At 44.6% G+C, this 16,281-nt stretch overlaps 1 protein-coding gene across 1 annotated transcript in view; it reads left to right on the plus strand.

The window, feature by feature from the left end:
* Window positions 1–16,281, plus strand: part of FREM1 (FRAS1 related extracellular matrix 1) — a 131,809-nt gene that overhangs the window by 73,103 nt on the left and 42,425 nt on the right. Inside the window, exons 17-22 of the mRNA XM_019554740.1 lie at window positions 602–799; window positions 2,542–2,727; window positions 4,667–4,863; window positions 5,720–5,945; window positions 11,217–11,361; window positions 15,247–15,388. Coding sequence (XP_019410285.1) covers window positions 602–799; window positions 2,542–2,727; window positions 4,667–4,863; window positions 5,720–5,945; window positions 11,217–11,361; window positions 15,247–15,388 — 1,094 coding nt within the window. The remainder of the gene's footprint in view (window positions 1–601; window positions 800–2,541; window positions 2,728–4,666; window positions 4,864–5,719; window positions 5,946–11,216; window positions 11,362–15,246; window positions 15,389–16,281) is intronic.

Here is a 16,281-nt window from a genome sequence, read left to right on the forward strand (position 1 = left end):
GTAGCCTCTCCTCATAGGGCCTGCCCTGCTGTCCCCTGATCATGCAAGTGGCCCTCCTCTGGACAAAGAATTTCTCCCTGTTACTTCACTCACCCAAGCTGGGGCTTGAACTCAGATCTCCTACATGGAAAGTAGAAACCACACAGCCACCAGTGCTGTGTTTCAGTTTCAGCTCTGCCAAGGGCATGGATACTTTTCCATTCTGTATAGGCGTGTCAGTGTCAATTAGGGATGCGTTCCCCATTACGTAGAAGGGACTTACAATGGACAGCCCCCTTTCTTGGCAATGGGTGTTCAGAACATCAATCAGCCATGTGCAAAAGAGAAAGACAAAAGGTTAATTGCTCTTAATAACATTGGTTAAAACACCATTTATTCATACTGTTCTCATAACAGAGGAAGAATTCTAATAAGAGGAGGAGTGAATATAGGTTCTGGGCATAATCTCTGAATCAACCAGTTTCAACCACTTAATCTGAGTTTGTTCTTTTTGTTCTTTGTTTTATAACTGACCCTGAGAATATTGCACAATATACATAGCTGATCTAGTGTTCCTTTGTCAAGTTTTGGTTTCTTATTTTAAAACTATTGTGTTTTGTAGGTGGGGAGATTGGCCTGAATCCTTGTTTTGACACCCTAACCTTTATTATCTCTGATGGTGAAGCTGGCCCAGATGTCAATGACTGCTGTTTTGATGGACCTCTTCCTCCTCCAGTACCACTTCATGATTCGTTTCCAGTATATGATCTAAACATTACTATACTTCCAGTGGACAACCAGCCACCATCCATTGCAACTGGTGAAAAGCTTCCTTTTAACTTACTATATATTACTTATCTTATATACCACATAACCAGGTGTCAGGCAGGGACTAGACACTCAGTATTTTCTAGTGCTAAAAATATGGACCAACAAAGAGATAAATATACAAAACTCTTAGATAAGACGGACCAATTTTTCAAACAGGCAACCATCCTTTTAGCAGGCACAGTGTGCACCAGGTGGATATCTAAGTACTTTTTTCAAGTTACTTGATTCCATCTGCAAATCAGGTGACTAGGGAAGTGAGTACTCAGATATGCTGCCACTATTTCATTGTTGAAAGTATAAACTGCACCTAGAGAAAATGAAGCTCATCCCACTGTCCTTCCAGAACTTACTCAATTTTCTTCAGCATAGTAAATAGGCAGAAACCTAGAAATGGTCCTGAACCAAAAATCCTGTTCAAAGTAAGTCCGATCTTTAAGAAATCCAAAACAAATAGCTGGATCCAAATAGTTGTCACGTTTATGCAAAACAAAATCATAACAATAGATTATGTCTGCCTACTTTATTCTACTGTATAATTAAATTGCATTTTATACATTGGTCTTTTCTATGTGAAACCATGGACATATTATTTGTAGTACTTGCATTTTATGCTAATAGGTAATGAAGACAAGTATAGTGAACACTTAGGGCCAGATCCTATTATATGTTCGGTGCCTAAGGGCCCTGGCGGATGTTACATTTGTGGCATGATTGACATGTTGTTCATAACAGTAACAGTGCCACAGGTTATAGCCAATTTATGCATGATATTATAGCAAATGAGCCACAAAGATGTTCCACATTACATTTACAATGTAGAATATCTTTGTAGCTCACTTGCTTCATGTCTTAAAGGGAATGTATGGCATGTCAGGCTGCCCCAGGCTGCAATCCAACTCTCAGCTGGGGAATAGAAGAAGGAAAACATACCCAACTTTTCAATTAACTGTTTTTCAGGGACTTGAGCAAGGTGAAATATGATCACATGTAGGCACCTAAGTCCAATTAAGCACCTAAAAGGTGGTATAGGATCCATCCCTTGATGAGTTGAATGTACTAAATGTGAAACCAGTTTGGCTTTTTTTACTAAACTGACAAGGATAAAAAACAGTTATTAAAAATGTAGGCTTGTAACTGATAGCTTACATTTAATCCACCAATAGATCTTGGTAGAACTTTCCACTGACTCAGTGGCCTTTGCATCAGACCCAGAGTACACATACTAAAGGCACAGGTTCTATAGGCCTATCATTTCTTTTATGTTATTTATTTGTAGGCATCATGTACATGTTATGTATTTCAAAGAACATTTAAACATATGTATGAGTAGTTTTGTAATTTGCAGCTTATCACCCAAGCAATGTTCTGGAAATGAGTCATTGTCCCAGCAGGGAAGTTAAGCACTGATGCATGAAAAATTGTTCATTATGAGCAATTCGTAACAGCTCTCAGGCAATTAATGCTCTGACAAACAGAGGTAACAACTGATCTTGAGCAGCACATAAACCATACTTAATAGCTTATAAATAAAACTGGTTTGTGATTTTTTTTTCTCCCCTTTTGCTTGCATGGTGGGAAAGTAGAGTTGATAGCATGTTTAGAAAACATCGGTACCAGAGTGTTTGTAGTTCATTTCCCCACTAGTTATTGTCTCAATTTCTTTAGTTAAAATATCCCTGTAAGTTATGTTAAATAAGTAATAATACTTATCATTATATCATTTGTGTACAGGTGCCATGTTTGTTGTGGATGAGGGTTTCTCAGCTGTGCTTACTACTAACCATTTGTTTGCCACTGACCCTGACACCGCAGCTGATGACTTAGAGTTTGTTTTGGTTTCTCCTCCCCAGTGTGGTTACATTGAAAATATACTACCTTCTCCTGGTTTTGAAAAGAGCAACATTGGTATAAGTATAGGTATGTGGAGACATGATGGCAAGAAGTACAACACTAATTATAATATATAGGGTTAGCAGATTGCTGTGAAGTAATGTAGATCTACTGGGGATGAAGGTGTGCAAAATAAGAAGCACTGGGACTGTGTAGGAAGGATTCAAAAAGAGAACATAGCTCTGTGAAGAAGAAATAAGTTAAAATTAAGTATATTTCAGTTCTACACTTTCAAGGGGCAGTCTCTCCTAGAAACGTCATACAAGATGAGAATGAGCTCTCTTTATCCTGTCACACATTCTCCTCTTCCACCAAGCACTATCATAGTTGATTTTTATTAATAAAGTATGATGGCCAAGATTTTTCAGAGCCAGAAGTAACCAGGTTTTGTACCCTCAGCATTGGCATTGCACAGTGAAGGAGCAGTAGCTGGAGGTTTTCTGCTGTGGTGGGAGATGTCACATCCCTTTTTGCTATTAACATGTGTGTCAAACAGTCATTTAAAGATTGATTTTTCCGCAACAAAATAAAGAAGGTTACATCTTCCTCTGTAGCTGTGAACTTCCAGCCACTACTCTGGCACTGTGCACCACTACTGCGCAGGGTACCATGTGCTGTCACCACTCCTCTGCCCTCCTCACTGCTGGAGCCGGAACTGAAACTGCCACAGAAAAGGTGCTGGGGTGGAGATGAGTGAGAGTATGGGATGGGAGTGTGCGGCACCTTGCTAGCTCCATTCTGCCCATTAGGCAGTGCCTGGGGCTCATACCCCACTTATCCACCTATTGTGCAAAAAAGGATGTCTTACATTAGGCCCCAAGGCATACATTTTCAAAAGGGACAAAAGATTTTGGCTATCTCTGCTTTTATGTATGCCTCCTAAGCTTGAATGTCAGCAGGGCAGGTGGGCTGCAGCATGTTCTGTCCTCTTAAAATGTCTTCACCCAGGACACTCATTGATATTAATTGCTCTTGAAAACAAAGGTCACATTTTCAGAAGTGACCAACTGACAGAGGGACATAAATCCCAATCATTGTGAGTGCTCTCCAAACTGAAAATCCACCCCTCCTCAAACTCCATATTTAGAAAGTTCTTTTAATATTTGCTTGTTCTTGTTTATTCATTCAGGGTTTCATTATATATATTCCCAAAGGAAACACCCAGAGACATTTTGTCTGAGGGAGACAGAAGTCTATGTAACACATTCTGGTTTATGGAGGGAACATGTGGGTTCTTTTGTCCTTTCACTGAATACAACATAGTCAAGTAGAGTTAGGTTGTGATTGGTGGAAGTGAGGCCCTGGTTCTTCCTTCTCCCTCATTTCCTGTGCAGGCCATGCACCCCAGGGGAGTAGAGCAGTAGTTCCGAACTGCTTTGAGCTACAAGAACTGGTATTCTCCTGAGTCCTTGTATGTGTTGTGTGATGTGAGGAGGAAGAAGGCTTTTGTTTCTCTTTCCAGGGCGCACACATATGCAGGCTGGGCAGACTTTGCCTTTAAGTAATAGTTAGAAACCCTAAACAGAATTAAAAGGCTTTGGGTATGTCCACATGGTAGAAGGCAATGAGCTAGCTCTAAACAAGATAGCTGGGGTACTGGGAACAATCTAAACTCATTAGCAGAGTAAACTAGCTCAGAAGGAGTGCTATACTAATGCATTAATTCCAATGGTATGAGGGTTCCTTTTTTGGAGGCATTGAATGTGGTAGGTCTGACTCAGCTTTGGCATAGCTCTACAATGGATTCAAATAATTAAAAATTCTCCAGGAATGAGATGTGCTACTTTATTTTTATTTTGGGCCCATGTCCCTAGCTTTCTCAACATGAAGACTGCTTATATGTATGTGCAAAAACCAAATAACCTGTATCTTGAATGAGCATGTAATTAGAAATATTTAATAGGTTTGTAAAACCAGAGGTCAGAATGATGTGTGCACTAACTTGTCCTTTCTTTAAACCCTCCAGCTTCATTTCAGCTTAAACATCTGAAAGCCTTCCAGGTCAACTATGTACAATCCAGGCATGTGAGGATGGAACCAACTTCAGACCAGTTTATGCTTTATGTCACTGATGGGAAGCATCATTCAGTAGAGACACCATTTTATGTCCTGATCAACCCAACAAACGATGAAGTCCCAGAATTCATAGCAAGGAACATTACTGTAAGGAAGGGAACAAAATGCCAAATATTTAATTAATTTATGCCAAAAAACTTACTCATTGGTTACTCTCTAATATAAATATTAGCTTCTTTCTGAGGCCCATACCCACATTTTGACATTTTACTTACATAATGTGTGATATTCAACGGAGTGGAAAGAAACAGAGGGCATACATGACTCTTTAAATAAGGCCTAATGGGATATACTGTGTTTTCTCATATGCCACACATGCATCTTTTTTTGGAAGGAAGAATGTAGAAAGGAGTTTTCCACATTCCTAGTCTAGAGCTGGCTTTTTTATGAAGAGACTGTGCAACAAGATGGCTGCCAGCTTCTCTGTCCCTGCCAGGAAACAGGAGGTAGGGGGAAGGGTGCAGTTCAGTTTTATTTCTCTCAAATTGGCACTCATTTCTAGCAGATTTTATCGCATAACACGGATATGGGGGATACAGTAGTGGACACTACTACATTTATGTACTTCAAATCTTCCATATCCCCCATATCCTAATGCCTTCATAAAATGAATTGTGATGAAGAAAAATCAGCTTAAAATCTAAGCCCCAGTTTTGGAGGGCTGATGTTTGAGAAAAGGTGTGTGGTATGTGAGTAAATATGCTAAGTTGTACATAGGTCTTGTGCTGGTGTTTCCAAGCAAGTGAGCACTCAAGTGATCAGATGCGTAAACAGTGAATCTGCTCTAAGAAGAGAATTGATGTTACCTTTTGGTTTCGAAGGAGCTTCTGTTGAACTGAGGGAGCCTGCTTTGTGAAGGCTGAGAATTCTGCCTACAACTACCCAATAAAACTTATCTTTATATGAAAGCATATGTTTTTCTTTCCTTTCTTCTGCTATTTAGGTGCAGGAGGGGCAGATAAAAGAACTGGATCCCTCTGTAATTAACGCAGTTGATTTGGATGTACCTCAGGATTGCTTGATATTTACTGTTGCTCAGAAGCCCCAGCATGGATTCCTCATTAGTGGAACTTATGGCAATGATATCATGCATTACAAACAGCTAACTAGCAACCACCACAACCATGGATATCCTGTGCATGACTTTTCTATGGAGCTTCTTAAGAATGGTAAATTTAGCTTTACTTTTACAGTGGTCCTTTTGTTACTTTAATCTTTTATAAGTGTAGCACAGTTAGAAACAGTCATCATGTTTTTAATCACCTTGATTAGAAGTAGTTTCACAGCAAAGTTTAAGGGGAGCAGATTAAATTTGTTGAGTGGTCTTTTCTTTTCAACATGCCTAATGCCTTGAGAATCCCTGAAGGGCCATGTCCAGATAAACATGCATGTTTGGTTCCCTGGGAACAACTAGCAGCAAGACACCTTATGCCACTGCTACTTGTCCCCAGGGAATGCCTGTGCCACGCACCCTTTGGCATGTGGCAGGTTACCCTGGATGGGGTAGGGAAGGCTGGGACCAGTACAGTCGCTGCCCCCAGAAGTCTTATTTGGGGTTCTGGGGGCCAGGGAAGCTGCAGCTGTGTCGCTTCTGCAGCTTGGAGCCTGGTCAGCAGCCAGCCAGGCTCTGGTTTTGGGTGTTGTGCTCTGTTACCATGTGTGCTGCCCTGCTTTGCATCTGGAAGGGGTTTTTTTGAGTCCTGGCATGCCTTGTTGTTAAATGATTAGGGTCTTAATTAGGCGGGAGGCTACCCTTTGAATGCTGTGTTCTCCCGGGCCTATGTATGCAGCTTCAGCCATCCCTGTACTGCATCCCAAGCCTTGCAGATGCTCCTAACAATGGTACTCTGCTCTGGCCTGAGGCTGGGCCCATCTCGGGACAATGTTAGGCTTCTTGTGTTCTGCCCTCTATGGGCCACACTCATACCGCCTCCCTGTCACTGAGGCCTCTCTCACTCCACTGGTTCTCACACAGTCTTTCTCTTACTGCCCCTTGCGAGGCCATATTCATACCGCCCCTCCACGCTCATACTGCCCTCACCTGGGGGGTCCTTGGGGTTGTTTCCCTGTACTCCCTGGCCAGCAAGCATGCAGCTTCTTGGGACTCTCCCACGGCCCTCATCTGAGCAAGTGCTGGGCAGTTTGCAGAACAAAACTTACTCTGCTTCTGGTTTCTCACTGAGTCACTCACCCAGCTGCTCTCAATCAGGGGCTCCTGACTTGCTCCATTGTTTACTTGAGGTTCTTCCTCAGCCCCCCACCCAATTGGCCTCCGGCCCACATGAGGCCTCAAGTGCCTGAAGGCTTACCTGGACCTAATTTGGCCGCCATGTTAGCAGGACCTACCCTCAAGCCCCCTGCTCACTGGGGTCTACTTCATGCCCCTTCTTCACTGAGCCTTATCTCAGGCCCCTGTGTTCACAGGTCCCACTACTTGCCCCTCTCTTCAGGGCCTCCCCAAATGCCACTCTGGTGCAGGCCATTAGGTGCCCCTCTGCACCCTTCTCTGCACCTCTGCCTCCACTGAGGCACATACTCTGCCCCCTACAGTAGGACCTGGGGTCAAACACCCCCCCTCAGGCTCAGGCCACCAATGATAATAACACACCCGAAGGTGGGGGCTGGGGTTAAGGCACCCCTCATAGATTTAGTAGATTTCATAGACATTAGGGCTGGAAGGGACCCTAAAGATCATCAAGTCTAGCCCCCCGCCCCAGGGGCAAGAGTCAGCTAGGGTCAAAGGATCCTAGCAAGATAAACATCCAAACGTTTCTTGAATGAGTCCAGAGCTGGTGCCCGCACCATTTCTGGAGGGAGTCTATTCCAGGTCTTGGGGGCTCAGACCATAAAGAAATATTTTCTTATGTCCAGCCTAAAATGGTCTTGTAGGAGTTTATGACTGTTGGTCCTTGTTTTTTCTTAGGGCGCTCTGGTGAACAGACATTCTCCCAGATCCTGATGCACACCCCTTATGTACTTATAAGCAGCCACCAGGTCCCCCCTGAACCTGTGCTTTTCCAGATTGAAGAGTCCCATGGCTCTCAGCCTCTCTTCATAAGGCCTATTCTCTTTCCCTCTGATCATGTGTATGGCTCTCCTCTGGACTCTCTCAAGCTTCTCCACATCCCTGTTGAATTGTGGAGCCCAGAACTGGATGCAGTACTCCAGCTGTGGCCTCACCAAAGCTGAGTACAGTGGGAATCCTGTACATCCTGAGGTTTACTTGAGAAACATCTATGAATGCAAGCCAGAGTTTGGTTTGCTTTACCTGGTGCGACATCACATTGGTGGCTTATGCTCATCTTGTGGTCAATCATGATCCCCAAGTCTCTTTCAGCAAGCATAGCACTGCTGAGCCTATAAGTATGTTGCAGGGTTTTTTCCCTGAGGTGTAATACTTTACATTTATTTGTATTGAACATCATCAGGTTTGTATCTGCCCACTTACTAAGTGTATCCAAGTCAGCCTGGATCACTAGCCTGTTTGCAGGTGTGGACGCTATGTCCCAAAGTTTAGCGTCATTGGCGAACTTAGCCGGTGTGCTTCTGACACCATTGTCCTCATAGTTGATAAAGATGTTAAAGAGAACCAGTCCAAGGACAGAGCCTTGGGGGATGTCACTGGTCATAGCTCACCATAATGATTTGCTACCATCAGCCACTACTCTCTGGGTCTGACCTTGGAGACAGTTTCCCAGCCATTGGACTGTGTTGTAGCCGAGGCCACAGTTGGCCAATTGTTCCATGAGCAGGTCGTGGGACACCAGATCAAAGATTTTTTTAAAGTCCAGATATGTGATGTCAATCTCTTCTCCCTTGTCTAGGTGATATATCATCTGGTCATAGAAGGAGATTAGATTGGTCAGGCAAGACCTGCCCGCAACAAACCCATGCTGGCTATCCCTCAGGATGCTGCCCTCAGCCAGCTTATCCAGAAGGGTATCCTTGCTAATTTTCTCCAGAATCTTACCGGGGATTGAAGTCAAGCTGATTGGGCTGTAATTCCTGGGATCTACTTTCCACCCTTTCTTGAAGATGGGTACCACGCTGGCCTTCTTCCAGTCCTCAGGTACTTCACCTGAGCGCCTTGAGTTTTCAAATATTTTTGCCAATGGTTGGGCTATGACGCCTGCCACATCCTTGAGTACCTTAGGGTGTAATCTGTCAGGAGCAGCTGACTTGAAGGTGTTTAGCCTCTCAAGGTGATCCTTTACTAAATCAACACTGATGCTGGGTATAAATATGCCCTCACCCTGGCCGTCCCATGTCTTGCTAGGGAGGGCAGTCCCACTGGACTGATGAAAGACTGACGTGAAGTACCCATTAAGCAGGTTGGCCTTTTCCTGGGTGTTGGCTATCAGCTGTCCTGCTGGATTCAGCAGGGGTCCAATGTTACCTCTGCTTTTTTTCTGACTCCCTACATATCTGAAAAAGGACTTTTTGTTATCTTTGATATGTGAAATAAGATGGAGCATGGTTACAGCCTTGGCTTTCCTCATCTGCTCCCTGCAGGTGTGGACCAGTGCTAAGTACTGCTCCTTGGTGGTAATTCCAGCCTTCCATCCTTTATAAGTCTCTCTTTTGAAGCATAGGAGGTCCTCAAGTTCCCTGCTGAGCCAAGGGGGCTGCTGTACCCTTTTGCTACCCTTCCTCTGAGATGGGATGGCAATCCCTTGTGCTGTTAGGATCACTCCCATGAGGAGCAACCTTGGTCTTCTCTTCCTGTTGAGTCATGGTCCCTTAGGGCCTTGACAACAAGCCTCCTGAGCTTGTCAAAAAGTTAGCTTTCCTGAAATTGAGGACTTCTGTATTGCTGACTGACTTGCCAGCTTTGCAGTGGATGGTAAAAGTGATCAGCTCCTGGTCACTATCACCCAGCTTCCCATCAATTCTTAGGTCACTGACTAGGTCATCCCCTTTGGCCAGTACCAGGTCCAGCAATGTTTTACCTCTTATCGGCCCACAGACTTCTTGAGTCAGGTAGAGCTCATCCACGCACAGAGATGAACCTCCTTCCCAGTGCAGTGAGGTGGAGGCTATGTCTCCCCAGCAGACCACCACTTCTCTCACCAAAGAGCAGACTGTGATCATGGAAGCCGAAGCCTTCATGATGATGCCAGCGCCACAGTCATTGGTTGACTAACTTGACCCGTGTCTCCCTTCTCAGCCCATGACCTACAACCGGAAGGAGTGAGGAAAAGACGACTTGTGCCCTCACCCCCCGTAAGTCCTGCTCCCAGAGACCTGTAGTCTCTCATGACCCAGCTGGGATTGCTCCTCCTCGCTTTTTAACAGGGTGGTAACTGGCATGGCATTTCTGGTGGACTGTTCCATCACGAATAGCCTCACCAGGCCACCTGTCCCTGGCAGGGTGCAGTTTTAGGTCATGCCTAGGACCAGGAGCCTCCAAAACATCCCCCATGAGCTCCTGCCCTCATCTCAGTTTGTTGCAGGAGCAGCAGCTCCGCTGGAAGATGTTACTTCGACTGCTGCCTCCAATTCTGCTGGCCTGAATCCTAAAATGGTCACTCATCAGAGCTGGGGCCACACCTGCCGGTTGCCTCTTCGTGCTCTCAAAGTGGCAGACACCAAAGGTACTCTGCCACACCATAGTATCTCAGCATGTTTCACAGAAGTACTCACAAAAATATCAGGTACTCATCATATATTTCACAGGTCTTTAGACATATGTGTTGCCCCACTTTGTCACCAACTTGGGTCTCTCTTCCCTCAACCAACCTTTCAGCCTCCAAGTCATCCTTTTAAAGTATTCATTCCTGCAAGGAAGCTAATTATGATCTCTCCACTTCCTTTATTTAGTTTCTTGTTGGAGATCTAAGTCTGCTCTTGGGCTGGTGGATAGTCACAGATGTCAGAGGTTGTTTACATGGGAACTAGCTAATGTCAAGGTTTCTCAGTATATCCACCTAAACACTTAAAGATACAACCAGCTTTCATGTGTTAGATTTCGGTAACATGAACACCTGTCAAGTCTTGGACCTAAATGAGAGATGCATACAGCTTACAGAGAAACAGCTTGTTCGGTTAATCAATAACAAACTCATTTAAGAAATTACTTCATGCAGTCGAGTCTTGTTTGTTTTTAAAATGCACTGCCTCTGATTTTGCTCATCAAATCCTTGTGCACTCTCTGGCAAAATTTATCTGTACTTATTGGTCATATTGAGTTGGGTGGGATGGAAAAAAATTCTTACTTTTTCAAAACAAAGATATTAAACAGGACATTATGATAACTTTTGAGTAGCTGGGGTGCTAATGAATTAATGAACAGCTGCTGCTCATCCTGCTCTAGCTGAAACAAGCTGGCTGTGACCAGTGGACATGTGTGGGGGGATGATGGAGGCAGAAGGAAATGATGTGAAAGAGATTTTGAAGGTGACAGATTTATTTTCTCTTTCTCCCCCACCCCCCCTCCCCAGGAATGAGGTTGATATACATGCATGATGACTCTGAGACTCTTGCTGATGGTTTTACAATCCAGCTATCAGATGGGAAACATAAAGTCCTCAGAACCATTTCAGTAAAGGTCATTCCAGTTAATGATGAGAAACCAATGCTGAGCAAGTAAGCCACATGTTCCTATTCCAAATTGGGGTATGAGTGCAGATGAAATGATTCAACAGTGATCAAAACAGCAAATTACTGATTAATAAGGCTAGTCTGCCATAAATAATCATAGACTAATGCCAACAGAGATGTTCCTGTATTTTTGCCACTCTGTGACTGTTTAACAAGAGCATTCTCAGTAGAGAATAAATTCAGTAATAAAAAGTGTCTAAATCCTACGTATTTTTTTATGATGGGTTTTTTTATTTAATAACAAAAAATGATTGTGGGATACATGGAGAAAAAGAAAGGGGCTGATATCGGTTGTTCATATCAGAGCCTAGTTTAAGAAATAATTTAAAAATAACCCTGGTCTTTGTACCCCCTCTGCTGGCCAGTCCTATAGTGGGTTGACTACAGTTCTCTTGCATTCTTGTGCATTCCTTCCCTTCTGACCTTGGGTAATGTGCCGTTTAATGTATGCATCAGCTAACACTGTGATAATAGCATCAGATTTGGAGAATGACGCAAAACCTTTTCGCTGAAGTCTGAGACCTTGCTATCTCACAAAATTATAAAGTGAATGCTGAACATCTGAGTATTTCTTTGTCTTTTATAAAATATTCCTTCAGAGTCAGGATTGTGTCTTACTTGACATTTGGATGGCACCCATTTCATCGTGGGTTTCAGTGATGCACAAGCAATAAATAAATTATAGGCAAGGTTGATACCACCAGCTCTTCCTGAAGTTCCCCAACACTTTCTTATTCACGTTGCTTTTCACTTGCCAAAACTGAGTGAAACTTTTGTATGTTTGTCACGGAGCAGGGTCCTAGGGGTGGCCGTGATCCCCCTAGCGCCCTCTACCGTGCCAAGTTTGCTTCCAAGCACACTCAAATCTTTCCCACCATGTCTTGATCTTATAAATATAAAAGGGAGGCTGCCTTTCGTCCCCTTGGTCACGGTTCTCCCTGCTACCCCAGTCTTGTTCTGATAATGGGGTTTTGGGCACCCCAGCCTTATGGGCTATGCGTGGCTCCAACCACCCCTGTATCACGCCCCAAGCCTCGCAGATGTACTGGACATTGTTTGGTCTGTCTCACTCTCTCTGCCCCTCTGATGCTCAGGCTCTCCGTGGCCCTTGTCTCTCACTGCTCCCTCTGGCACTCTGGCTCTCCGTGGCTTTTGTCTCTCACCATGCCCCCTGGTACTCTGGGGCCTCTCTTGCTGCCCCCTGCTGCGCTGGGGCTTCCACAGCCTTGGGGCTCAGGTGACTGTAGCCGTGCCTGGCCGCAGCTCTCCTTGGGGTCTCAAACCCCTGCAGGGCTCAGGTGGCCTTGGCCTTACCTCACCTCCAATTCTCTGCTCCCCTTCTAGGGGCTGGGGTCAGTGCACCCCAAAATGCTGCACCCTCTCTGGCACCAGGGTCCCCTATGAGGCCTCTTTCAACCCCTAATAGCATCACCCAAACCACCAGTCATAAACCGTGAACAGAAAACTCAAGCCCCTGGGCTATAACATAAACCTAAGCCATCCGGCTATAACAATGTTCAAGCCACTCCAGGGCTTCTCCACCCCTCACCAGTATCACATTGCTCGGTCATTCAGGCCTCTTCCATTTCCTCACTCAGGCAGAGCTCCCATCCCTTTGGCAGCCAGCAGGGAACCACCTGCCTGGCCTCAGCCTGGGTTTAAATGGGAGCCAAGCTCTGCCCCGTCTGGTCAGCTGACTCCCACCGGTTACCCTGGCAACCCGCAGCTGGGCTCCTTGCTTACTGCTAGGGCTCTCTCCCTAGCAGTTTCCACTCTATATAGGAGCAGGGCACCTATGTGCTCTGCGACACACCTCCCCCCTTAAGATTCAGACTCACCGAGTCTGATCTTCTTTCTTGCCAGGTGTTGCATCCATCTGGAGCTTCTCTCTCAGCCTTTCTTCAGGCACCCAGCAACTCAGATACTGGAGGCGGAGGTTTTAAGGAGCCTCCTACTCTCCTTTTACCCAAGGGCACACCATGTGGGATTTGCTGGGAGTTACTCGCCACAAGTAGTCCCCCCACATTAGCCAACCTTGGTAATTTGCACCCTTTGCCGACCAAGCTCCTGCCTACTTTTGGGGGTTTCTTCTCCCTCTCCTCTCTGGCTCGTCCACGTTCCCTTCCTATACACCCAGGTATCTTTCTCTGGGCAGATTGTAAATTCTCTTGTCTCTCTCCGGCTCTCTGTAGGTCTTGGAGTCTTCACCATATCTCCCACTGTCTCCTTAATGCCTTCTGGGCATATTCTTCTTTCCAAAACTCTATCTTTCCCCGGACAGTCTTCCTACCAGTTCCTTACAGATCTTAACATATGCCACTCCTCCAACTTTCTCTGCAATGATGTTTCTCAGCCTCCACCACGTGACCTGCCTAGGTATGTCATTTACATAGACCTGAGGCGTTTTCTTAGGCTTTGATCCCCTTTTTGTGAAGTCTGTCTTTGACCTGTGTTGCCCTGGACCGTCTGTGCACAGTCCTGGGAACGAGAGGTCTCTCTCCTTGGTGTAGTCTGTTCATCCTTCCCTGCTGTCAGGCTTACTTCCCTTGGCTGCTCCTGACTCAGCCCTGTACTCCTTCCCTGGGTTTGAGATTTAGATAGTTCTCCTAGCTTGGATATGGACGCGGCCGACAAACTGCATGGGCAGTTTTCCACCGTGCGCTTCCTCACTCCTCCCAACCTCTGCAACAGGTAAGTTTTTTCCTTCCTTTGCCTTAGTCTGGGATCTGCCTCTGAACAAGGCTTCCCCCTTTTCTGATCCTGTACCCCTGGGACAATGTTGTTTGCCCATATAAGAGTGAATGATTCCATGACAATTAGTCAAAACTGTTTAGCCATTTCTGAGAACAAAGCTAGGAGAAAAAAATATGTTAGTTTTCAATATTAAAACAAATTTCACAACTCTTCCTTGGAAAGCAGAAGTAGCCCTGAAATTTGTCTCAGGGCTATGTCTATGAAAATTAGGTCAAGTTACAAGTCTTTGAAATATCAGTTCACACAGGCTCCCAACCATCCATCCTCATAGAATATGTTCCAACATCTGGGCTTGCAGCATCCAAATTAAGTGAATGAATATGCTCTCTCATGTTAAAGCTCCTCCATGAGCATGAACAGGCAACCTTAATTCTGGCCTTTCTTCAGTTTTGAGTGCCTGATCTTTCAGTGTTAACATTATTAATAACATTTTTGTGGTACTAAAATAACAATAGTAATATGAAGGGGCAGATTGGTATTATCTGATGGGGAGAAAGAGAGACAAGAGGCACATCTTTAAAGGAATTTAGATACAGTTTGGGACTTCCATCCTACCAATTTTCACACCCAGTGGTAGGCACTTCCAAGACTCCATCTTCACAGAGCCACTCTGAAGAATCCATTTCCCACCAGACAACAAAAGACCACAAGGAGTTATTTGAACCTGGAGGCCAATGCATAGTCTGCAAAATGTTGCCTGCCATAGGCAACAAGTCAAAGTGAGGGTCCATCCAGATGCCACCACTTTAAAGACTCAACCAGGCCACAGCTGACCTGGCTAATCGAACAATCCAAAAAGGCCAATAGGACTGGTGTGGTCTGTACCAGTGGTATAGCCAACTGGCTCATATTACTTCTTCTGGTCAAATCAGATGAGAACTGGGTGGGGAGGAGCACATGCACAGAACTGGTTTCTGTTTTGCTGTTTGCTACTTTTCCCCAGTCTTCCTTGTCTCCTCTGCTTGCTGTTTTACAGAAATATGCACTGCCTTTTAGTCATTCTGCAGTTATTACTCCTTCAGCATCTGAATAATCCATTTTCCTGGCACTGGCGTGACTCATAAGAAAGGTTATTTCTCTGTTTTTATATCAATGCATGGCTTTTTTTTTCCACAGGAAGGATGAGATAGAGGTGAACATGGGTGAAACGCGAATCATTTCTAGTGCTGTTCTGTCAGCCGAAGATAAAGACACCCCCAGGGAAAGAATTTACTATTTATTTGAAAGAATTCCAGAAAATGGGCAGCTTCAGCTCAAGGTTAGTCTTTGTACTTTAACAAAAAACAAACAAACAAGCAACTCTTATTGTAGAAGAGAAAGAAGGAGAAGGACACTATTATGGTTCTGAATGGCACAGGGATGTGGGAACATAGTATCCCATACATTTGGGAGGAAAATAACCTGGTAAATGGATTCTGGTAGCTATATTTGATATAGGTTTCTATGTGGGATTAACAGTGATTGTATAGAAATATTTTAAAGCTCTGTCATTTGGGCATGCTGTGCTTATTGGTATTTAAACATCTTAACAGCATGATAAGCTGGGACAACTCCTATGAAGTGCCACCTGTGCTGATTCTGATCAATACAGCATTTTTTGTTTTAAAATACTTTGAAATCTTCCAAAGTGCAGGAAACTGCCCAAAGCCCTGAGGGAAGTGGGGAAGTGGGAGACCTGGAGGAAGAGCAAGCAGGAGTGGGCAACAGGGGAGGTGCTCTCATAATTCTTGAGAAATCAGGGCAATCAACTAGTTAGTTATCTCAGGTGCCTGTACATGAATGCACAGAGCCTGGGAAACAAGCAGGAAGAATTGGAAGTCTTTGTACAATCACAGAACTATGTTTTGACTGGAGTAACAGAGACTTTACTGGGATAACTCGCATGACTGAAGCACTATCATGGATGGGTACAAACTGTTCAGGAAGGACAGGCAGGGGAGAAGCGGAGGAGGACTTGCACTTTATGTAAAAGAGCCATATACTTGCTAAGAGCTCCAGTATGAAACTGGAGATAGGTCTGTTGAGAGTCTCTGGGTTAAGGCTAGAGGGGAGAGCAACAAGGGTGATGTCATGGTGGGGGTCTGCTGTAGACCACCAGACCAGGAGGAAGTGGTGGATGAAGCTTTCTTCAAACAGCTAGCTGAAGTTTCC

The sequence above is a fragment of the Crocodylus porosus genome, unplaced genomic scaffold (genome assembly GCF_001723895.1).
Source record: "Crocodylus porosus isolate Cpor-Errol unplaced genomic scaffold, CroPor_comp1, whole genome shotgun sequence".
NCBI lineage: Eukaryota > Metazoa > Chordata > Crocodylia > Crocodylidae > Crocodylus > Crocodylus porosus.